The following is a 24,445-nucleotide window of genomic DNA, read 5'->3' as shown; positions in this document are numbered from 1 at the left end:
CTGGGTTGTCTTGGTTGTGTTGAACGGTATGATTTGTGATTTGTTGTCACCAGTACAACTGGTGTTCTGGTATTAAAAGGCTTTGCCTGGTGTATTTATTTGATATTGTCACGGTCCTGTCTTGAGTGCTGTGTTTTTGGGTTTTAATTCTGAGGCTTTGGTTTTGTATCTGCATGTAAGTCCTGTCATCTGTTCCGTTTAGTTCTCTGACTTTATTCATTTATCAGTTAGGTATCCCTTATATAGTATATGGTCTTGTGTCCAGTCTTCGTGGTCTGTGTTGTTCTGTTATTTTGTCTCTCCCTTGGCCGCCCTGTCTTATTAGTTAGTATCCCTTTTGCTGTGCTGTTAGTTTAGACTTACTTTTTGTTTGCTTGCTACCTTTAGTGTGCGTCCTCTACCTGATGTTATTGTTTATCTGGTTATTATCCGTCAGCTGGTGTTTAGTGGTGTTTTGGTATTTTCCTGATTTCAGTTCTGTTCCAGTCTCATGTATTAGTTTCTGTACCATCATCATGCTTGAGTTCTGTCTGTTTGCTAGGTGTCTATTTATGTTCTCTGCCAGTTTCATTAATTAATCTGATTTTGATCAGTCTGCTCTAGTCTCTGTGTAGCCTTTATTATTATTCATCTGCATCTTTAAGTTACTTAGTATCTGTCTTGTCTCTTATCTTAGTTCATGCCTTAGTGTTTATTTCTGGTCTGTAAACTTCTGTGTTGTTTTGCCCTTGCTTGTGTCTGAGTTAGTTTGTTATTTTTATCATTCTGATCTGCTACATCTTAGTTTGATATGGCCCGTGTTCAGTAACCTGTGTTATGTCTGTTACCCCGGTAATTCCTCTGCCTGCTTGTCCGCTAAGTACCTTGAGTTCCAGTTAGTGTATGGTCTTGTGTTTTGCATCTGTCAGTTCATCACCCTGCCTGTCTGTGTCTGTCTGCTGTCATTATTGGTATCACCTGTTTGTGCTCCCGCCCTCCTCGTTAGCCTCAGTGCTTAAATGTTTGTTGCTTCTGTTTAGCTTTTGCTGGTTCGTTGTATGTAGGTATGTTCATCCACTGCCCTGTGTCTTGCTTGCCTGCCTGTTTCTGCTGCCTTGTTTTTGGATAATCCTTTGTTGAATTCTGGACTCTGCTGTAAGTTCTGTGGGCTTCAAGAAATACTCTGAAACTATGCCTGTTCTGCCTCTGTGTCCTGTGTTTGGGTCCTAAAACCTGTTCCTGTCTGCACACACCACAAACCCTGACATATATAAAGTATTTACAATTTTTACTTAAGATATTTACTTTATTTTTGAAAGTAAGCAAGAAAAAGCAGTTTGTTGTGACACTGTCTCATATCTATAAAAATACAAGCCTATTGCCCGATGAGAATATCCACATTGGATGATTCTTCAAAGCCACAAATCCATTCATCTAAAGCCAGCATTGTTCAAATTCTTGCTTTCTGCAATGTCTGCACACATGCGGTATGTTGGGGAAAGATCATGATTATGCTTAATTAAAAGGTTCAGGTTTAGTAAATGATAATTGACGCGACTACGGTCTCTCACATGCAACATAAAGGGCACACTGCCTCCTGCACTGGTACTGAACATTGACATGGGACGTAAATCCTGAGCTGCGGAATCATCCAATATGAACATAGTTCCTATAGGGATACTGGTCTGTAAAAATAGCACAATCGGAGCTAATGCTTGTTCACACTGTAATAAAAGATTTTTGAACATTTCACATGTGATGTAACAATAATATAACAGCCTTGAAGACCAAAAACGGTTATTTGAGTGTAATGTAGTTAAGTTGTACAGTGTTCTTCTTGGATAAAATATAGCAAACAATTAGAGGCATGAAAATGTTTATTTATCGGGTGTGCAAAATTGTCAATATATTCAAAAATGTTATACTGAATTTAACAACATGAAATAAAGGGACAATGCACAAATCCATGAGGGATCACCATCAGATCCTACAAATATTCCTTGACTATGCAAGCCTCCTGGGAGCCTTTTGCTTCAGCTTCCCTGCCTGCTCAGGCTGTTTTGTATTTGCAGTCTTGTGAGGATTTTTTCCAAGTAAGTCATTTGGAAGTGGGATTTGTGTGCAGCTCTCTTTTCCGGTACTCACCATGGCCTAACAAGAGTTCTTTAAGCTCCCATCTGGTTCTGCCTGAGAGTCCTTTGCTGTCCCGTTTCACTAGAATATTGTTTGGAGTCATGAGTTAGGAGCCAAGGTTTAACGACCAACCACAGTAGTATGGCTTACTCTCACACTCACAACATGTTTTCTTCAGATGAGTGCTAGTATCACGCAACTAACATAGATCTGTAGAAAGTATTTGGATAAGACCCGTACACTAAAAACTAGGAGGTTGTTTGGTGCTCCTTCCACTTGATTTAATTGCTCTTTGTATACATCATGGGGAAAGACTGACATACACAGCTAATGTCTTTTAGCTTACAATTCTTAGTGTATGCACAATGTAATTTCTGATATGATCAGTCTCACTTTGCAGTGGACTGCACTTTTACCCTATATCCATCAAGTTGTAGCAAATCTCATTTTGGCACGTGAATAATTACAACTCAAAAGAGCTTAGCCATGCTAACTTTTCGCTGTTTTGTTATTGTCAACAAATCCCATGAAAAGACCTAATGTATTGATCCTTCACATGAATGAGCCACACCGTTACACAGGTTGATATGTTCCTTTATTACCACGAACTACTTTACTACTTTACTTTAGCTACTTTACTGATACTCACCAGCCCACCAAATGTCTCTTTTAGTCAGTCAACTCACATGACAACAATAACATCCTAAGAGAACATAGCCTACAGGTGGATGCTGGGGTGGAGGTGATGGTTTTTAAATACTAGATGAACAGCAGTCGTCATAAGTGACAGCATAGCTTTCAGGTGAGCTGTGTGGCAGCAAAAAAAGTGAGCAGAGCTCTGACACCTTAGAATAAATACAGCACCACAGTTGAAAGGGTAAGTTGCTATACCAGGTGAAGCAGCAGGCTCGAGTTGACTGCCTGAACTATCTCAGGCTTCGCTTCATTATCAGCAACTGAAAATAGTCCCCAACAAATCCACTAGCGCCTAGCTGTTATAGGAGACTTTTTTGATAGTAAAATGTTATTTGTTACCACTTTTGAATTTTCAGTCTGAACTAATAAGCTTGGGGATGAGTGATGCAGACAGGGTAGGGAAGTAAGAAGGTATTGAGAGATGGACTAAAGCACTGTTGGTTTTGGTCTTTTCATTAGATTTGTGGACAATAAGAAAAATATACAAAAACGGCAGCATTATTCTTTAGACAAGCTCTATCTAGGTGGAGCTCTGTAAGTAATGATAAAAACCTCAGTGCTCAGATTTCCCTGGGAGGCCACCATGCACACATATTTTACATATCTAGGCTTCTTATTCTTTTCAAGAGAAAGCACAGCCATCGTTAATTTTCCCTTATGTATGTTGGAGAATTATTGTCATTGTTACTTCAGGTTACATAGCTAACACTACTTGGGTAGCTGTTACGTTAACACAACACACACTTGTGCTCTTACAGCACCCTTTGATAGACTTTGAAGTGCTGCTCAAACCTGCACTTTGCATTTCAGTGTTAGAAAACCACGTTTTCTGACAACAGGCTAGTACGTATGCTACACATCTTCATAAGTAAAGTGGAGCTACAGTTCACCACTTACAGCGTTGGTGCTTCAATGAGAATTCATGGACGTAAATGGCTTTGAAGTGCAGTTTGGCAGTGATCATAACTGTAGTTCATCATCACTGCTTGGCGTCGGCAGCCCACACTGGGGTTTTGAATCTTGATTCATTTCAGACTTGACACACTGGACAAAACTGGTTCTTCCAGTGGTCCACATTAGCTGTCAGTCCAGTGAGTCCCTGCGCTACTCAGGCCCACTTGGTACTGATAAGATGGATCCCGGATGGATATAGTGCCTTGTGTGGGATAGGCTGAGAAATCTCTGTGAGGTCGGAGCGGTGACCCTGGCTTCTTGTGGTACAGAGGTGGATGGCCTGACCTATCTCTGGATCCCAGAGCAGCTGGAGAGCAGGACGAAGAGGAAGATGAAGGAGGTACGACGGGCAGACCTCGCTGGACCGTAGTTGAGTTGTAGACCCCTAGGTCAACCTGTGGCCGTGACGCCATGGATGATGTGGTGTGCGGTACAACCGGCGTGACGGTGGCAGCGCTGGTGAAGTGAGCTGTGAAGGGCTGGTACGGTACACCCTCCACGCTATAACGAGGGTAGGGCTGCATTGTTGCCCACATGTTGCAATTTATTGGAGAGGTGTTGGTCAGGTCATCTGTATCTCCTGCTCCAGATCCAGGCTCTGGTTCCATACTACCGTACATACAAGCTTCTCTAGAGGTGATTGCCTCAGTGCAGTACGGGTGAGATAGTAAGGGCGACTCATAAGAGGGAGCTGGACGAAAGTAATGCTCCTCTGAGACTGCAGAAGATGTCTCCAGATATGGCCGCTTACATCCAAGCTCCAAGTGTCGGGCATTATCTGAAAGGTGATATAGTTATAGACCGTACTTAATAGAACATCTGATTCTTTACAATGGCTTACAACAGTGGCTAAAAACATACCTCTGTGTTTGAAGCAGTGGTACAGAAGGCTGGAATCTCTGCTCTGAGGGAAGTGGTTCGCGATAGGATCTTGGGGGTCAGAGTTAGACAAAGGAACCCCGGTCTCATACTGATAAGGGGACAGGACTTGAGGGTGCCCCGTGAGAACTCCTGCTCCGAGCTTCCCTGCTAGGTGACTGTGTGAGGAGATAAACCTCTGACGAACCATGTTCTTTGAAATGACTGGGTATTCTTTCCTATACATTGGTACCAGAAGAGAAAAGGAATCAGTATGCTATGCTTAAAATTCCACTCAACACCTAATGAGGTGAGACAGATTTTATACCCAAACACCAAAAGGTTTACTAGAGACTTTCAGTGTGCTAAATGGTTCTACAGGGTCAGTTTTACTTTCCTGGTTCCTTTTTGTGTAAACATACCCCTGTAGCCTTGAAACACGCAGATCTCCTTCTTCACTACCCCGGAATCCTTTGGCAAATGGATTGTTTTCTATCTTCAGCTGAGTAATCTAGGAAAATTAGAATTTATTTAAGATTTTTTTTTCTGTTTTCGATCAACCAAACCTAGGCAATTAAAGGAACACTGGCAATGTTCACCCTTAGATTCTTTGCTGTGGTGGACAGGAACCCATGCACACTTTAGTAGTAAAATTTCATTAATCTAAACCTAGACACATTTACTGCTCTTTAAACTCTCCAACTTGATTTACCTAAAGGCAGAAAAATGAGGAGTAAATTAGAGTAATCCCCTTTCACTCGTTTATAAAAGAAGAGATGACACCAGTGTTACAAAATCTATCTGTAGTATTACTGTATGTTGATAGTTGCTGTACCTTGTGGTTTTGATAAGATGTCACTGAGATGAAGGCTGTCTCATGAAAGACATGAGTACAGTAGGCAGTGTTCTTGGATCCAAAGGCGTTGTTTTCATCTGCTTTGACTATGTGTAGTCTGGGCTGGTACTTGTGCATAGAGTTCAGGATGATCTGGGGAGGGGAAGAGAAAGCAACACATTTAAAACTTGTAATAACAACGGCATGTGAATAGTCACTATTGTGTGGTACCTGGAGGCTGCTGTAAGGATGTCAGAAGCATTAATGAGTTCACTTTTTTACATCATTTGTTTTTTTACCACTAGTTTGCAAGAATATGGGGACATTATCTGCCTTAAAGGGTGAATAAACACTAAATTACACAGTTGAAACTACCTGCTTACTTGAATAATGAACTGCACAATATCTGTTGCAGACTCTATATACATTTATTTATTTAGCTGACGCTTTTATCCAAAGCGACTTACAATTGCTTTATATGTCTCTGGAGCAACTAGGGGTTAAGTGTGCTCAGGGACACATTGGATGTGTCACAGTGGGGAGTTGAACGCTGGGCTCTCACACCTAAGGCATGCATCTTATCCACTACTCCATCACCACCCCCTATGAGTACAGCTATAACACTACAAACTGGATTGACTCCAGTCGCTCAATGGAAAACACCAGCTGCTGCTAGTAAGATTCAAAATGGGTATAAGTTAAGCTTACCTATTAACTGTGGCTAGCTAATGAGCCAGCCGCAACATTATACAGCATTACATCAATGCCCGCTAACTAGCCCAGTACTGCTTATATTAGTTGCAGCTGTGTGTGAAGGGTAAATCATTTTTCTTTGCAACTTTACAGGACATACATTTCTTACATACTTCCTGCAAAAACGATAACAATTAGTGTATATTTCAGACTGTATAATATTAGTGTGCAGCATGGAAAATCACACTTACATTCTCCACCCCACGTGACATGAATGTGGCATGTACCTAACACGCTGTAAACTGGGTGTAATTCCCTCACCCAAAGTCAGTATGCTTTTTACAGTGCACTGTGGGAATTTTATAGACAGCTGAACTTCCACTGCACATGCAAGAACATTTCTGACTCTCTGGCCAGTTCACCTCTCAATGAACTCGGGAGCAGAGACCTAAAACCATGCCATAAGATCAAACTATTTGCAATGAGTGTGTCTAGGCCTTTCTTTGATATGATTGTTAGCCAAGTTAGCTTGAAAAGGTGAAATTCCTCATTAGAGTTGAGCCTTTCAAAGTTATTCATTGAACAGTTTCTCTGCATTTTTCATCTCCATGACACTTGATCTGGAATCTAGACTAGTGTTGTGCGTTAGAATAGCAGGTAGCATGTGCTGACGGTGCTTAGTGTTTAGGTTGTTTGGGTGGCTGCAAGTCGGCTCACTAGCATCAGTCCGCTCACTGCAGCCGACAGCTGTGCCCAGCGAAGCGTTAGCAACAGTAGGGCAGGGTCACCACTAGTCCAGCTCTGTCAGGGCCGATAAGCATCAAGCTGTGCACCTTGGCTTCCCTCCTCATTTGCCAGACACTCTCCTGAAGAGCCTTCTCCTCCAGGGGGCTCCCAAAGAGAGGCAAAGGTTGAACAGGGCATAGGGAGCTAGGCTCAGGTTGAACACCCGAATGGTCTCGTGCTCACATGCTCCTGTTGCTGAGGCAGGCTGGAGACAGAGATAAGCTATTGGCTGGTTCACCAGAGGCTTTCTGTTGACCTTTGTCTGCTATGCTGTCTGACTGCTGTCTGAGGGTGATACTGAAGCCTCCTGGGTGACTGTCTGGATGCAGTGATCAGGTAAGCATTCCTCAGACCTTCCTCAGGGATTTTGTGCAATATAGAGAAGAATAACTGTTACGATTGTAGATTTGAAGGATCATGGGAAATGGAAGTCTCTAGTCCTGTGGTATAGACCATAGAACGCTGATTCCACAGTGTAAGAACATAGTACTCTATAACTCTGTAGACCTCAGATTTTCAGACATTTACATGACAAACTGACAAACTCTGAATAGACTCATTATGTCACAGACCTGTATTTGGAAATATCTCAGAAATATATATAGATAGATATAGATATCTCAGAAATTCCAAATATGGGAAAATGTATTTCTTAATTTGTACTGATCTCTACAATAGCCTGAATTCTACCATGCAGGGCAGCACCAGTGAAGAAGAAGAGTGAGAACTACAGTTAAATTAGTCATTTTTACACATCTGTAATGAGCATAATTAGTACTGAATGGGAGTTCCTCATCTCCACTGAGAAAAGCACTGCCCTACTACACGCCTCCTGGTCTGGGCGTCATCTTGGCTCTGCCTGGCCTCAAACTTGCTCTGTCCTCATTACTCGCCCTTATCACTGGCCAGGCACTCAACTCAACGTGACAGGAGGCCCCGCCACTGATCTGAGAGGTTATGAACCTAATGAGCCCGCCCATTGATGGGATGGCTTCAGACAAGCTATCCCAGAGTCCCCCTGGGGAGCACTGCCACAGCCACACTCTTCACCTCCCTCTGCAGCCTCTGCCTTCCTCAGTTTCTTTCATCCTTCTTTCAGAAATCTGCCTGGGAAAAACACCTTCATCATTTTACTGTTTGCAGGAGTTCATATCAGCTCTATGTTTCACAAATGCTTTCTTCTCACTGTGATGTTGGCTGAAAAGAGGTCCCTCTAGTATTCCAGACAGGCAAAGCTGATATTAATAAATTGCCTTGAGAGCACAAGTAGAGCTCTATAATCTAAAGGGAATTCACCTCATCTTGAACTTGATTTGCTGTGGTTTTTATCTTGATTTTGGACTCATTTTTCTGTAGCCACAGTAGCTCTGTGGATGGCAATGTCAGCCTCCTGTTCGGTCCATCACTTCGGTTCAGACTGAAATAGCTGTTGCTGTTGGACAGATTGTCATGATCTACAGACATGCCGCCATAAGGTTGACAATTCAGTGGTTCAGATTTAAATGTCACAACAGTTGGATGGATTACAATGCAATTTGGGGCAGACATTCATGGTCTTTGTAAACTCTGGTGATCCCCTGACCTTTCATCTAGTGTCATCATTAGGTCGATTTTGCTTTGTTTTATCTCGGCAGCAGTGTGGTGTTCTTTACAATGACCCGCTAACATCGCTCTGTAAAGGGAACTTCGGTTCTGTTGTTTTATTTTACAACATACGTTTTCAACATACGTTTTCTTTAAGTAGTGCTGTCCATGATTCCTTGCGGAGATGATAGGCACCAGATGTATTCGAGGGATATGGGATGTAGCATCGCATTCTAATCAATGATTCCAATTGTTTTACCACTTTCATTTCTTGAGTCTGTCAACAGTTCTCAACACTGTTTTATAACAGAGTTCACTGGGACAAGCTACATGAGTCAGACAGTTTATTATATCCACATATTAACCATATTATGTAACCCACTTATTTCTAACTGACACAAGTGTACGGCTGTGTTGAGAATTGATGAGAAATGTTTTCAGATTTTAGTAGTCAATTAGTGAGTATGTTATCATTAACTCTTGGGATTATGGCAAAATTGAACATACAACAGTTTTTAAGAACACTAACCATTTTATTCAGAAAGTACAAATATTCTCTGTTGGTACTCACATGCCCGAAAGGGTCAAGGTGATTGTTTGTTAGCTTGAGCTTCTGAAACGACACCAGTTGCCTCATCCAGTGAGCTCCTGTGGCGGGAGAATCGGGGTGCACATACAGTCTGCCCGGCATTGCGGGCTCGGCCTTGCCAGCCACCATCCTGGAAACAGATTGAGAGAAATGCAGAGGCAAACTCTGATAAGGAAAGAAAAGGTAATTTGATGTTGCCCCTAGCCTTTTTCAAGAGCTAGTGGCATCCAACAGTTAATACAACTGCAACTATAATGTAATACTACTAAATTTAACTATTCCTGTCACCACATGAACCAAATCTCTTTTGCCATAATGTAGCTGTATAAAGGCATGGAACACCACTGCTCTCTACCCTCACAGTACTAAATCCCTTAGACTGGAAGGAGGTGGCCTCTGCTAAAACATCATTACTAATTATGCTTCTCCAAGGTGTCGCTGAGGAACACCAGAACCCACCAACTGCAGGCCATGCCACGAGATCAGAAACAAATGGCTGTAAAATGACTTCTTTCTGCTGCAGATTTTGTGTTCCCTTCAGCTTTTCCTGGCAGCACGGACAAAAAAGTCCACCCATGCACAACTGGCAGTGCCAGATCTAATGTCATACTGATGGATGGAGGACTACAATGTCATTGCCTCCAGTTACAAGGTCAACTGAAGAAATATTGAGTCCAGTGCAGCAGTGTTTTTTTTTTCTTGCCTGTGCCCTGCAGTACACAGCTGTAGCCAATGATGATTTGCAGTTTAACAGTCAGCCATCAGGTCATGCCAGGCTTTGATGATTCTTGTACAATAATTAAAATAAAATACAAGGCTGAGTCTACTATGATTGTGTGTGGCAGTTGTTTCTTTTGGGATTATGTGTGGATTTCAGAGGATTTTAGTGAATTTAAATGCTGTGCATCTTTGGTGAATAGAGTGAGCAGAATAGTGTCATGGTTTGGCCCTACATAGTGACCTGTGGATTTACAGACTAAGTTCTATGGCCTTATTAATCTGGTAGGGAGCCCCAGGGCAAACATTTGCAGTTGGGGCTCTATTGCATCATATAAATTAAGATAAGACAGACAGAAAGACAGACAGACAGGTCGATGTGAACCACTTGGTACAAAGAATAATGCAAACAATCTCAATCACAAGTACTAACATAAATGTATTCCTCCTACACAGCTGTTTCTGTTTCAGTTAATGATATTAATATTTCAACCTACATATTGAATTGGTGGTCATTAGCACCTCTTTGGTATAATTATTTAATAATAAACCTGACAATATGCCTGCAAATTCCCTGACTTTGTGCAAGTGTACCTAGATGAAGTGATGCTGCAAAGGATGGTCACACCACATAGTAATTTGATTTAGATTTTTCTTCCGTTCACTCACTTTACATTTTGTTAATTGATTTATTTTTAAAGCATTCTTCCTTTACAGCATATTTTCAACACCCAAACTTTTGCACAGTACTGTACATAACATTAAAAAAAAAGTATTAATTTTTGGCCCCAACAAAGTTCTTACCATGATGTGTGTATTGACTGTATTAAAATGATTTCCTCACGATTGTGAGACACAGCCCAGTCTAAGAAGGTCACCTCTCAATTTATGTCCAATACAAACGTTTGGTGCCAATGCAGAAAGCAGTGCGACCTTTATGTTCCGTTTAGGAAAGTAAGGGTGTCAAGATCAGGGTGGTGGATAGGCTTGTAGCATGTCAAAATTTCATTGAGTGACCAGACCTCAAATTAATATTCGCCTTTTGACTAACCATTACCAGGTCTCTCCCCAACATTCACCAAGTGCTTTACTTTTTTGCTATTAGTACAATTTTCCTCCAATGTTAACCACACTATAGTTTCCATGCACAGATGTTTTAGAAAACAAGTATTTTGAAAATGGTTGCATTGGATGCAAAAAACAATATCATGGATTCTAATCCGGGGTTTGACAGAGGTGTCTCATATTGGCGTTATTGTTTGGTGATAGTGTTGGGAAGCAACATGGCACAGGTGTTACTACATTAGTCCTCTCTCATTGACAATACTATGTAACTCACATCAACTTCCTCTTTGTTCCCTGCATTTCTTATGAATCATTTACTTAAAAGACATCATAATGAGGTAGCCTGACTGACAACGAGTGGAATGGGACTATAAGCGTTTGGTGTGCTTGTTTCTTTGATAAAACCAGTGAAATCTTTAGTTGTGACATGCTTAAACATAATGTAACCATAGCACAAGTAAGAAAACTCTGAAGAAGAAGTCTGACATCAGCAACTGGTCACACCAGACCAAGCAAGGCTGTAGTAGTAGGCCATGGGGCAACCCTCAGCAAGACTCATTTATGGCTTTCAATTGCAAACTTACCACTTGTTGTCACAGAACTTGTAGCGGTGGTCATCAGCTGGGACAATGTCAGTAAGTAGGATGTATTTGGTTTTAGGGTTCATCCCGGTCACTTTTACCTTATAGCTAGGAAACATCCTCCTGTTGAAGAATTTAAAGGAATGGTGTTAGACATGCTCTTATTTGTCTTTCACATTAAGGCAAGGCAATGCTTGATTTGACTATTTTAGTTTAAACACCTTTGGTTTAGTACAGTACAGTACTACATGATTGATCGTCTTCTTAAGAAAGGATCCTGCCTGGGCCGTTAAAAACAGCTGTGAGTGTAGGATAAGTGTAGCCATTGTCACGGATAGTGCAGAGGAAGATCTGATTAGCTCACCGACTGCAGCTCAGTGATGTTCTTAAGGGATTGGGATAACCAAGGTCCCATAGAGATCATGGAACTGAGAGAAGAGTAGGCCGAGAAGCAACCTTTACCAGAACTTTAAGTGGATGAAAGCTACTTCCACAGTGATAACCCCATTAAGCACATTCCAGAATAAAACCCACTTGCCAAACCTTCCAGGATAATTTTCTTGCCATTGTCCTTAATCTCACATGTTCTCTCTGGTATTGATTTGTCTCCTTGCGGGCATTTATTTGGGAGAAGACTGAAATCCTCTCATACTTGTGATACTGAGAGGCCATAAAAAAGTATCTTCATCTTTTAAATGACTCCAGACTAAAAGACAGAATATGCTAATATAGCACTCAAAGCCATAAAACACATGAAGGGAGCTACCTTCCCTGACCTCTTCTGGGAAACCAAAAACGTTTTCATTCCATCTACGCCAAAGGACATTTCGCAAAGGGCTCTGCGCCCCCTTATAAAGCCCTAAGTGGTTTTTAATGGCGCCCCAGATCGGACAACAGTTTAGATAGCCGACTTGTCATTGCTCAAGAGGCGAGAGGCAGTCAAAAAGGCCTGCAGTATATCTGTGGTTGCTGCCCATGGCAACATGTTCAAACACTGGAGGACACTCATGAAAACCTTTCAAGCTTTCTGGGAAGATGCTGTAGCATCAAAACCCCTATCTCCATACTTGCTGTTCCCACTGGTGCAAATGCCCTGCTTCAAAGGCTCATAGTGCCTGACACCATCTGATCATGTTACTGTAAATACACCCTCACGTAAGGAAGGGGGGTGGGGTGTAGGGCAGGTAATTTAAATCTCTCTCACAGGCTTCAAATCCAATCAGTAGGAGAGATCAGTCCCGGTATCATCCTCACTGAAAGACGGGTTAATCTTAGAGGAACATTCAAAACAGACGTCTGCTCATCTCTGGCTCCACCCGTACCATGCCGACAGAGCAGATGGAGGCCTGTGTCAACACATGTGGCCCTCAGATTGAAGTAATATATCCAGCTACCTGCTACTGCAATAAATTGTACAATAAAGTGTACAAATGGGAATTATACTGCACACTATTGGACAGTTTGTTCTACTCCAAGTATTGTGAAAAATGAAAAATGAGAGCTACCATGCCTACTTTCACACCTCCATACACCCAGCAAGTTGCAAATTACAGGGGGAGGTTTGTGGGATTGTCTGTTTGAGGAAGTAACAAAAATGGTAGGACACAACCTCCCAGTTCTGTTATCAGAAAGCGGGCTTCAGGCGCTGTTTGACGAGCTGACAAGCACTTTATCTGAAGCATATTGAGACCTTTAAAAGTCCACTTAACCCACTGGTGTGTTAAATGTTCATACATCTGAACCCTTAATTGTTCATTGCCTCAGCCTCGTTTATTTTTGTTGCCGGCAGAAGAGAGTGAATGAGCTTTCAGGACAGTGTTTGTTTGTTTTTCGGTAGAAAAATTGTAGAAATGTCACTTTGTCAAAAAACAACAACATAACATGTACTTCATTTGAATGCAGCCAACGTTGCCTAATCTTAAACAACATTGTACAACTAATGTGGTTTCATTCATTTGCGGTATCTCCACTGCCTCAGAAAGAATGAAAAGCAAGAGATTATTTTCCTTTTCATTCTTGGGCCATTAGCAGCAGCACAATCATTGTAGTCTAGGGTTGTGAAATACGATATACTAAGAGATGATTGTGATATTATTCAGTAAGACTGCTTTATGAAAGTTTTTTTTTAACTTGATTTTTGCATCAATGTGATGAACTACCTCGGTTTTTTTAGGTATTTACTTCTCTGGACACTCACAACTGGTTATTTTATCTGTAAATGGTTTCTCTGTTGGATTTCCAGTTAATTGACTATAGTACAACATATGTTGATGATGCAATATAACATACAATGTGATTTTATCTGTACTAGTCTACGTTTAGATGTTCTCAGACAAAGTGGTTTTCATGTTATACCTGCGGTTGAGCTTCCTGAGTGTCCGTCTATAATCTCACATGTGATGAAACATGGTATATCTTGGTGTTGCATGCCTGCTACATCTATAAAACACTGTAGGTATTGCAACTCTGAACATCTGATTTTCAAAGGCAGACAACATGAAGGCATACGTATACATAAGGTGGTGTGACTAAGTGAGTGAGTTTAAGAGGAGCATGAGAAATGGAAGTCGGAGAGTGTGTGTATGATATCAGTGTCAGGGTGTGTGTGTGTGTGTGTGTTTCTGTGCATAGCCAGCTGTTTCTCTTAACAATCCCACATGTTTAGGCCCTCCAGTGATCCATTCCCTCTCTGGGAATCTCCAGTACCACGGCGAGATCAAAAGGAGCGTTGGGGGGGATGATGAAGCGCTACAACCTAGTAGACTCGGACTATTGTGGGCGCCGGATTCCTCTTATCAACCCGCCGCTGCTCTCTTGACGGGCTGTGTACAAAGAGGGAGAGTGAGGGAAGAGCTGCACTGGGTGCTTTGAAGAGGGAGGATTACGCCTGGACAATGACACTCACAATAACAAGTCTGCCAAGCTCAGCTAGGTGCTGCATGGGAGTGGACTGAGCAAGCTTCATCTCAGAGTGTTGGGAAAATGTGGGCTCCCCTGCATGACGGCCTGGTTGCTCTGCATCTGTACCTCCTCCCCTGCCACCTCTGAACCCCGCTCACATGTTACAACACTCTTTTTAAGGATTTTTTTTGGCATGGCATTCCCTTTCACAAATGTGTTAATAAAGTAGGCTGTCAGTTTCAGTGTTTTTTTCTTTTTACTTTTGCAGTAAAGTTTGCAACCAGTGTCTAACATTGTTTCATAACTTTACTGTATAAACACACTCTGTAATGTAATAGTCAGTCAGTACATATGGAATATGATTTGAAAAAGGAACAGAGAGAATGGGGTGAAAAATGTGTTTCCAGATTATTTCCCTAATTCAGTTTCTAACATTTAATAATTTCATTATTTTATCAGAATTTCTAAAAGAAACATTGATCACGCAAGCAGAGTAGTTTTCGTGGCATTTGGAGCAGGCAGCCAGCGCAGCTAAAATATTTACCACTATGCGAGAGAGTGCGTGCCAGAGTGAGGTTGATGTTGACGAAAGCAAGGTAAGAAGTATGTCGTGGGACTGAGCACACACTCCTACACAGAGCTGACTCTGCGCCTGTACGTCACAGGCCAACAGCTCTGCCCAAACTGCCTAACAGCTACCAAATCCGGACATCCACAACCAAATTATTGGTCATTTTTAGTTCTTATTTATAAACGAGTCTACAAAGTATGGGAAGAACAGTAACATAATATTATTTATTCAATATGTTAAGGGGAAATTCTAGGTAGCACTAGTTACTTCACTCCCTCTGAGATGTCAGAGATGTTTAACAGTGGAACGGCGTCCAGCTTTCTGTGTAGGAGTGTGGACTAAACGGCCACAATGGTTTGGTGTATGAGCTACAGTAGCTGGCTATAATCTTCTGGCAATTATTTGGCAACATAATAGCATACATGTAACATACATGTTAACAGTTGGATTTTAAAACCAGTTTTTTACATCATAAACATCTAGATATTTGTACTCAAATGTTAATTATGGTCTGAAAAATTTCCTAAATTTAAGTCTGGAAAACTATGTTATTTTGAAATGAAAAATGTATTGGAACCCTGACAGAAGTATAATGTTGTGTACCTTGGCAAATAATAAATAAATAATATAAAGTTTTTACTGTGAGCTATTAGTATCAGCTACACCCTCCTGTACTTGGTATCGCTGTTGCCACGCCTAATCTCAAATTTTTCTTTAAGCTCTATATACAGTGACACATATTTCCATTGCTTGCTCTGACATTTGCTACTTCTGACATGCTGTGCACCACAAACTCACAATCAGGAAAGTGTTTTGTGTTACTATGACAACTTCCAACTATTATTTCACCAATGTGGTATCACAAATGTCACATATTTGGCAGAGTTGTTAATATGGTGATTTCAAAGCCTACATTTTAGTTGAAGATTTCAACTATTTATCTAATTATTTATCTGCAGTGTGGGACAGGAAGTGCAAATTATTAATAATCAAGAATTTGTCAGTGTTCATGGTTTCCAATCTGTCAGAAGCCTGTTTGTTAGGACTTTTGATACTGGTGTTTTTAAATTGATCTTTCTGTCCAAGCACTTTTAAACTCCTTAAAAAACCCCTTTGACATGAACAATGTTCAGCAGCATGTTAACTGATTTCACACACAGCTGAAAACATCATAGGACTGACAGTCAGTTTATTATAATGCATTGTTTAAATGACACACATAACACTTAACATTTTGACATGACAACCCATCACACTCTCAGGCTTTCTGCTTGCATCAAATTAAACTCCCTACGGATCCACGCTGCCACTTCACCCTGGCCATCGCTCTAACCGGTTTTCACCCTTTCCTCTTGACCTTTTCACTCACCATCTTCTTCTGCATCATACACTGAAAACACTGAAGATCTTTTTAAGAGATACTATTCTCTACTATATAAGGTCTATTTTACTTAGATATACTTAGGAACGTCCTCGACAATTGGACCAAAGATAAGAAAGTTTCTAAACAGGTTCTCAGTTTTATTCTCAGTTTTGCATATTATCTAAAGCTGTGCTTTTGGGCACCTAAGTGGGGATCTGGACCCTAAGAGGTCACAGAATAAATTATAAATGCTCCACGAGTATTGAGAGGATAGGCAAGATGACAGATTTCTGCCACACAAAATCATTTTTGCAGATTTTTCTCTGATCTTATTACTAGATGAGTTTATTTTCTACAGGCCTCAAAAATATTCCAATGAAACAATCTGAAATGGACAAAAATCACTTTTTAGTTGAAAACTGCTCAAAGACAAATCCAGACTATGGTAAGGGGTCACAAATGGACATGGCTTTGTTTGAAAGGATCACAAGCCAAAAAGGCTGGGAATAACAGAGCTAAATCACTCACTTGTTCATCTGTCTCTAGTAATGTTGTTGCATCCCCATGTCTAAGGTGACTGGCTGTTGAATAAAATGTTATCATAAGCAATGGGAATGATGGAAAGAAGTACAGAAAAAATCCCCTTGCGTAACCTGCTCTCTCTCCTGTTTGTTGTTTCTCAGCTGCGGTTTGCAAATTGCAGGCTGACTGACCAATCAGACATGCCAGAGGAAATGTGAAGTATGGTGATGTGAGACAAAAGGGTTATAATTCTGTGCAGAGGCATTCCAGATAACCCTACATGTGTTCAAGATGTACAATCAGTCAGATTGAAATGCTAACATTACGTGGCTAATATTGTTAATATAGTGGCTTACGACCGCAAAGCCACAAAACGTCCTCCAAGAAATCACTGTGCTGTTGCAGCTAGTCACAAAACATTAAACATCTGACAAGACCTGTTTGCTGATTCATGAAACTAATGCTTTGGTAGTATGCAGTAGTCACTGATGTAATCCTACAGAACTTCCCAAAATAGTAAACGAGTCTTGTTTGATGTAAGATTTTAGGACTTGGCTGACCCCACATGTTTGACTCCCTTTTGAAAGACTTAATATTGTCATTGACACGTCTTCTTTTTTTCCTGTTATTCCATCTGTACTGCTTTTTTCCTGTTATTCCATCTGTACTGCTTTTTTCCTGTTATTCCATCTGTACTGCTTGTTGATGTTATTAAACATATAATTAAGTCTAACTCAGTAATTTGGCTTCTGTTTCATGATTTATCATCTGACTCTGAAGCCTGTCACTGTTGTCCTGGGTGATGACATAGATTTGAGAGAAATAAACAATCATGTACAGATTCACCTTGTAATCACTTTACTACAACTGAAAGCACTCAAGATAATTTGAGCCTGCTTTAGGTTATTCATTTGTTTACAATTTCTCTTCTGCTCTGTGGTTAATATTTGAAACAGTATTTGAGAATCACTGGAAGTGAGTCACACATTACTGAAAAGTCAGACATCCAATGTTATATTGTGTTTTACTGGGATACTACAACATCCTCTTTGCTACAACAGATTTAAACATGACCAAATGTGTTCTGCCATGATAACACATTGAGTAGCTCTACATGCAGTATTTGTTAACATACTGTAATAATTCAGTCTGGTGTTGATATCTTTTTGTGTGTTGATTTTCAGAGTTCAGTTGCTTCTGGAGGACGGAACTCGTTTTTGTGTGACCTTCAGCATGTCTGCTGCAGACTGACTGTAGGTAAACCCAGACAGGTTATCCAGCACAGCTGCATAGCTAAAACCACTGCACAACCCTTCAAAGGGGTTTAAGGATTCAGAGCCCACTTCATCAGCTGGACAAGGGAAAGCCCATCTCTTACGGTTATGCAGCATTAAGGAAAAAATGTGGTGACCTTTACATTTTTTTACTGAAAAAAAAAACCATCCCATGAGGAATGAGAGGCGGGGGTCGATTTGAGAGTGTACTCATTCTCTGGTTAATGTCCAAAGACCTCACTATCTAATCCTCGGGTCGCATTAAATCCAACAAGCCGAGCAGTCATTTGTGTTTTCAATTATGTAGTCAGTGCTGCAGGAACTTTCTGTCTCTTCCTGAAAGACAAAGTTATAACTGCTATATGTTACTATTAGCTGTCTAAACAGATGGTCACAGAAAGGTATGATACTCATTTTACATAATGAATCCATCACTTGAATATCACTTTCTCTGTAATTTTCCACAAATTTTACATTTTTTGTCCAGATGAAGATGAGCAGCTTTTAATATATTATGTGGCTAACAACGTGTACAGCATTTTCCAAGTATCTGTTGACATCTTGGTGAAAACCCAGTGAGTGTTCTCTATGAGGAACGGCTTATTTAAGCCACTACGTCACTATTTGTGAATAAACTCTTGTGTTAATACTGTAATGCATTATGTTATTTTTTACTTTCATCGGACTCCCATTTTGTGTGGTGTGAGAAGTACCCGATGATTATTTCTGTAACAGCTGTGGAAAGTACATTTACTCAAGTACTATTTTCGGCTGTTTTATAATTCTACATTTCTGAGCAAAATATTGTACTTTTCACTCCACTACATTTATAGGACTTTAGTTACTAGTTACTTTGATGATGCATGGTTTTAGATGGAACTACCCAACAGTACATTAAATACCTGAAATGACTCCAACTTGACAGTAAAATGCTCCTTACATGTTAATGCATGCAATAAAATAATAACAATATAAAATATAAAATAACACTCTGAAATAGGCCATTGTGCATAACAAGTACTTTTACTTTTGATCCTTAATATACATTTTGTTGCTCATACTTCTGTATTTTTAAAGTACAGATAAATCTTTAAATGCAGGACCATCATTACTTGTAACAGAGTATTTTTACAGTGTGGTGTTAGTATTTGTTATTACTTAGTAGTAGTAAAATATATGAATACTTCTTTCAGCGCTGATTATTAAGGTCATTCCTAACAATGGAATTAATGAATGAGCTATGCTACCATACAAGCACACACACATTACTTTTCTAAGCACATGCAAAACTTTCCTGTCGTGGTGGATTAGAAACATGTTTAAATTACAAATAACCATTTCTTTTTACCTAAAAATAACTAATGATTTCCCCATCTTTGTGTCTGGACTGTAATGTGACTGATAGATGGGGTGTTTGCTGCTTTACTAACCTGCCTGCTTTAGTAATGATCATCTCTGTGCCGGCCTCATGGAACTTCTTCCACAGCTCCCTCTCATGAAGAACGACCTTAATGTTCTCAATGCTCTGAAAGAGAGCGGAAATCTCCGTTAGGCTCAATGCAAAGCAAATAACCTCATCACCACAGCCTTTTAGAAATAGATATAATAAAATTTACATATAAACACACTGCAGAGCAGTATATAAAATGATCTGCATTATACGTCAAATTAAAAATCCACTCCAGATTTTTTGTTTTGACAGAAAGATTCATCAAGGTACAATTAATGAAAATCTGGCCTTTGATACTGTTAGTATGATACACTCTTTAGCGTAAACAGATGTTCACCGTTTTGTTCTCTACTGAACCTGGCAAGGAAACCAGTTTTGATTTATTTTTTATATAAAATTTCCAATCAGCATACCATTCCATTTACTGAGGTCCTAACTCTCTAGAGAATAATTCTCTCCATATTTCAACAATCTCCAGACTGCAGCCATAAGAAGCAACTTTGTGTTTTTGCCAAGGAACTCAAGGGTCTCCGTGTGTACCTGGTCGGGCTCATTGGAGTTGGAAATGGTGGGAGCTGTGGGCAGACCCAGTCGTGACTGGTCCGGAAGGAGATCTGTCTCCCCGCCGGTCTGGACCCGGCTTGTACGTTCATCCGTCACAGCTGAAACCTTCTCCTGCAGCATCTCTGCAGGATTAGAAAAATACTCAGCTGTCAGACTTATCAGTGAGTAGCTATGAAAGCATGACATGTGACACAGATATCATATACTCTCTAATCCAAATGATACATGTTATGAACCCCATACTATCGTAGTAACTGTAGAAATGGCCCATTGGTTACCTCACTGCAACCAAATATTGCTCAAATGCACATATTCAGTAAAGCCTATAGTCTGCTACATGTATGTGTAGTCTGCTCGCCACACTATGTTGCTGCACTGCCCTTTCCTTATGAATGTGAGGTGCCATAGCCTTGTACAAGTTAGCCTTGTAGTGAAGCATGAACTGTTAAACTCTAAGTTGCCAATTTCTACATGAATCTAAATTCATTTTACCGGGTTATTTTTTTTTACATTTTCTACCGAGAATATAGACAAAATGATGAATTATGTAAATAAGTCAAAATGATGTTACCTTTGCCTAAGAAGCATTGTATTAATAATGTTAAATGGATTGTTATGTTGACCTGCAGTTAGACTGTTTCTCTGTATTTCCTTTATATAATTTAATATTCTCTCCAGTCTGATATGAACTACTTTTTATTTAAAGACCTCTAAAATCGACCCTCAATATTTCATTTGCAACACTCAAATTTAAATTGTCAACTACTTTTATCATTTTGTGAACTCATTTCCCTTCTGTGCAGAGATAATATATCTACAAACCAGCTGATGATTCCACTTTCCCCCCAGCCAGCGTTTCTGTATATGCAGGCAACAGATAGTTACATTACATCCTCTGTTGAATGTAAATCTAGGGAGAGGTAGAGGTAAAATATTGATGCTGCAGCTCAGCAGATGTTGGCTATCATCTCACACATTTTCAACAGCCTTTTGATATTTCATTGTAGCATATATAACCCCTCCTTTCTCTGAAATGAACACCTGTTTTACTCTGGGAATGCCTGCTGTTTAGGTGTTCTAATATAAATGCCATTTCCCACTACAAGCCACATATGTTTTGGCAAACTTACTTGAATTGCATTAATAAGCTAAAGTGAATAATTAAAAATACTCGTAATATCAAATGTGGACATTGGACAAAAATCCAATAAAAAAAAATTTCTCAGCTGCATCACCATATGTTTCTAGTACAAGAATATGTCTCTTCAGGAAAAATGAGGTCATTTGTTTGGATTGGACTGGGTGTCCAGCCACCAGTTGCTGTTGTTGGTGAGAAAGTCTGGCAGTCGCTTGATGGTGGAAAATATTAGTTCCAGTGGCTTATTATTAGATGTAGACATGAAAAAAAATGGCAAACTAGATCATGAAGGGAAACTTCATATTCACATAACATGTTCAGGTGAAACAACTGAACAATATTGCTGTGTACACTATTTGTCTACACAGCATGTGGTCATTAAAAAAGTTAGATTCAATATGGACCAAAATGATTTGTACACATTTAAGCTATGAATTATACCAAATCACTAATCAGATTTTAACTATGTTAACTACATATAAAATAAATATAGCCAATAAAAAAGCAATTCACAGTCAGCAGTAGTATTCAGTATAAGCCTTCAAAAGAAAATCATAAATTAAATTTTATGTATTTTGTACATTTGTCATTCAGCATCAAGGTGGCCAAGGTGGCCAAGCTTAGGTCAAAAGGTTAGCACTGTTCAGCGTGGACAGCCACCATTGCGTCCCATCATGCAAATGGGGCAAACTTCACACATCGGTTCATTATTTTTTTACTCATCTGCTCTAAAGAGGTCACAAAGTCCTGCACCAATTTTACCCTCTCATCTGGTATCTAGAGAATTCCAGCAGCTAATAATGGTCTCGTGTGAGCTTCAGCCCATACAGACTTAAAGCTGTTTAGCTCCATGACAGGTAGTCTCAGTTTTTTCAGATTTGTGGAAGAGACTCTGGATCAAAGCCTCAGCAGCAAATCACATTGACATACTGTGGTCATAGCTGTAGTAAAAATGCATTTGGTATGAGAATGCATGTGAAGTACTGTAACACACTGTAAAGCTGATGCACCTGAAGGGGACCTGAAGATTTTGAAACATGCTAGGGCAGGGATTAAAAGCTATTTCAAACTGGATGGATTCGATTTTTTTTAGGAAAGAAATATCTGGTGAAACTAACCATGCGAGTAAAAGAGGAGGATGTATTGTCATTATGTTGATAGTCATATGTCCCTTTGTCTCTCACACCGACAGAACCACTGCAGATTGTCATTCACACTGCTTCATAACCCCTCATCTGTGTCTGCATCTCATCCTGCTGCTGCTGCTCCGAGCTTCGCGTCTGTCTCAGACTCTCGAGGGTGTCATGCAACTCCAGACTGCAGACAATGTAACAATTCTGAGTGCTACTTACAAGGCTGGCACTATTGGTGCCGGCTTCAAACACGTTTACTTCATTAAAAATGCTCTTTTCTTGCTTGAATTTAAAAATTTATTCCAACTATAATTTGTCTTTCATGTAATGTACTGTATTTCACACTGAGCACAAGTTCTCATCACTCTCCTATAACTTTATAGTGTTCTCAATTATTTTAATGAGCAATCTAGAAATTAGGCAAAAAACTATATGCATAGTACTGTATATCAGCGTAAAACCTGTTACTTTCTTCTCCCTGCTCTGAAAGCTCAGTGCTGTTCATTCCTCAGGGTTGCATACTGGGGATGTGGGCCTGTAAACACAGAGCGGCCGTTCTCTTAGCCATGAAAGTGGAGAGGCGGCGTCCAGAGTAAACTGATGGAGACATTTGTGAAAGCTAATAAAGATAAGGGCTGACAGGGAAATGGCCACAGAGCCTTTTTTACAGTGTGAAACTGGGCCTTTCACTGGTCCTGTTTAACCCAGCAGCACGAGCCAGAACTCTGTTTCTGTTTCTGTCACTCTGGACACTCAAGCTGAGTTTCTATTCAGGGCACGTACTCCCACACACACTCTGCCATATTGATAGCTGTCAACACTATTTAAAAAAGCAGTTCTGTTCTAAAGTGCTACTAGGGATCAGTTCATCATATTCTGAATAGCCTACATAATGTTGTATCCTCAGGGGAGTCTGGTTTGTGCCTGTTGTTCATGCTGTAAAAAGTGTTTGCTTTAAATGAATCTGCTTGTAAAACATTACAATGCATTTCAAGAAGAAGTCTTTCTGTGTCTGTGCAGCAGTGATAAACAATATACATCATTTTCCTTTGCAGGTCTGAAAAGTCTGAAAAAATCCAGAGGATAAATTTGAGCTTTCCCACATTGTGAAGGCGTTCAGAAAAAACACAATTGTCTCTGATGCCATTTGACTACAAATTTAGCTTTTCCTTTCTGCTGGTGAAGGTCACGTGGTCTGGCCAGAAAATATAAAATATTTAATAACAAATGCAAAAAAAATGATAAGCATAAAGAAGAATATATTAGTTGTGTATGTTGTATGAGATGTGTGTGTGTGTGTGTGTGTGTGTGTGTGTGTATTAACTGGGACCGCTGTAATAAATTTAAATCTGCCGCCATTTTGTGTCAGCATCTCTGATGCATAAAGGCCTGAGCATCAACAGTGAAGACTTTTCAGTCTAGACAACAAACAATATTAAATGACAAATGCCTAAATATAGCACGCAAAATGTATATAGGCTATTCCAAATCATAGTTTGACAGTCTGCAATTCCTCTTCATCGCAAATCCGAGATTCCTTTTGGAAAATCTCCATAAAACTATCGAATAGATGAAAGCCGAGGTCTGACATTTAATAAATTAATTAATATCGACATTCCAAACTTTTTTACAAGATAAAATGCGATGGCCGCTGACACAAAAACTCCCACAGTGACTTAAGTGCCGATGAAGGGTGACTTTCCAATCCTGCTCCACAGGAAAATGAATAACACCCAATGTTTTGTCGAAGGCTACTTTAGATTCATTAAGAAACAAACATGAAAAACCCCTCAAACACCGTGATCATATTTGAACTATTATTTAAATTTAAAACATTCATTCATTCATTATTTCATTTTTACTTTACCTTCACTACTTTGTATCTGTCAATACCTGCCAAGTACAGGCCAATATTTAAGCAATAAAACTGAAACGTAAAGACGTGTATAATAACTGGCCTAATAATAATAATGTGAAAATATTATAATAGTTATTATTATAAATTGTTGTAATTGCAAAGCTATAATAAAATATTGCCCACATCTAATTTAATTAGACC

The 24,445-nt window shown here is 39.9% G+C and overlaps 1 protein-coding gene across 1 annotated transcript; it reads right to left on the bottom strand.

Annotated features, from left to right (window-relative positions):
• Positions 1–1,064: 1,064 nt before the first annotated feature.
• On the bottom strand, positions 1,065–20,235 carry tbx4 (T-box transcription factor 4). The gene is made up of 8 exons (XM_038692328.1): positions 20,092–20,235; positions 19,532–19,626; positions 11,474–11,593; positions 9,090–9,237; positions 5,456–5,608; positions 5,043–5,131; positions 4,624–4,859; positions 1,065–4,540 (listed from the first exon to the last, which is right to left on the bottom strand). The coding sequence occupies exons 1-8, from the start codon at positions 20,233–20,235 to the stop codon at positions 3,885–3,887; spliced, it is 1,641 nt and encodes a 546-aa protein (XP_038548256.1). The 3' UTR covers positions 1,065–3,884.
• Between the last annotated feature and the right edge of the window lie 4,210 nt (positions 20,236–24,445).

Source organism: Micropterus salmoides, unplaced genomic scaffold (assembly GCF_014851395.1).
Source record: "Micropterus salmoides isolate LMB-PRFRI ecotype aquatic unplaced genomic scaffold, ASM1485139v1 Ms_hic_scaffold_3, whole genome shotgun sequence".
NCBI classification, from domain to species: domain Eukaryota; kingdom Metazoa; phylum Chordata; class Actinopteri; order Centrarchiformes; family Centrarchidae; genus Micropterus; species Micropterus salmoides.
The sequence above is the reverse complement of the archived record's forward strand: the minus strand, read 5'-3'. Positions and strand labels throughout refer to the sequence as shown.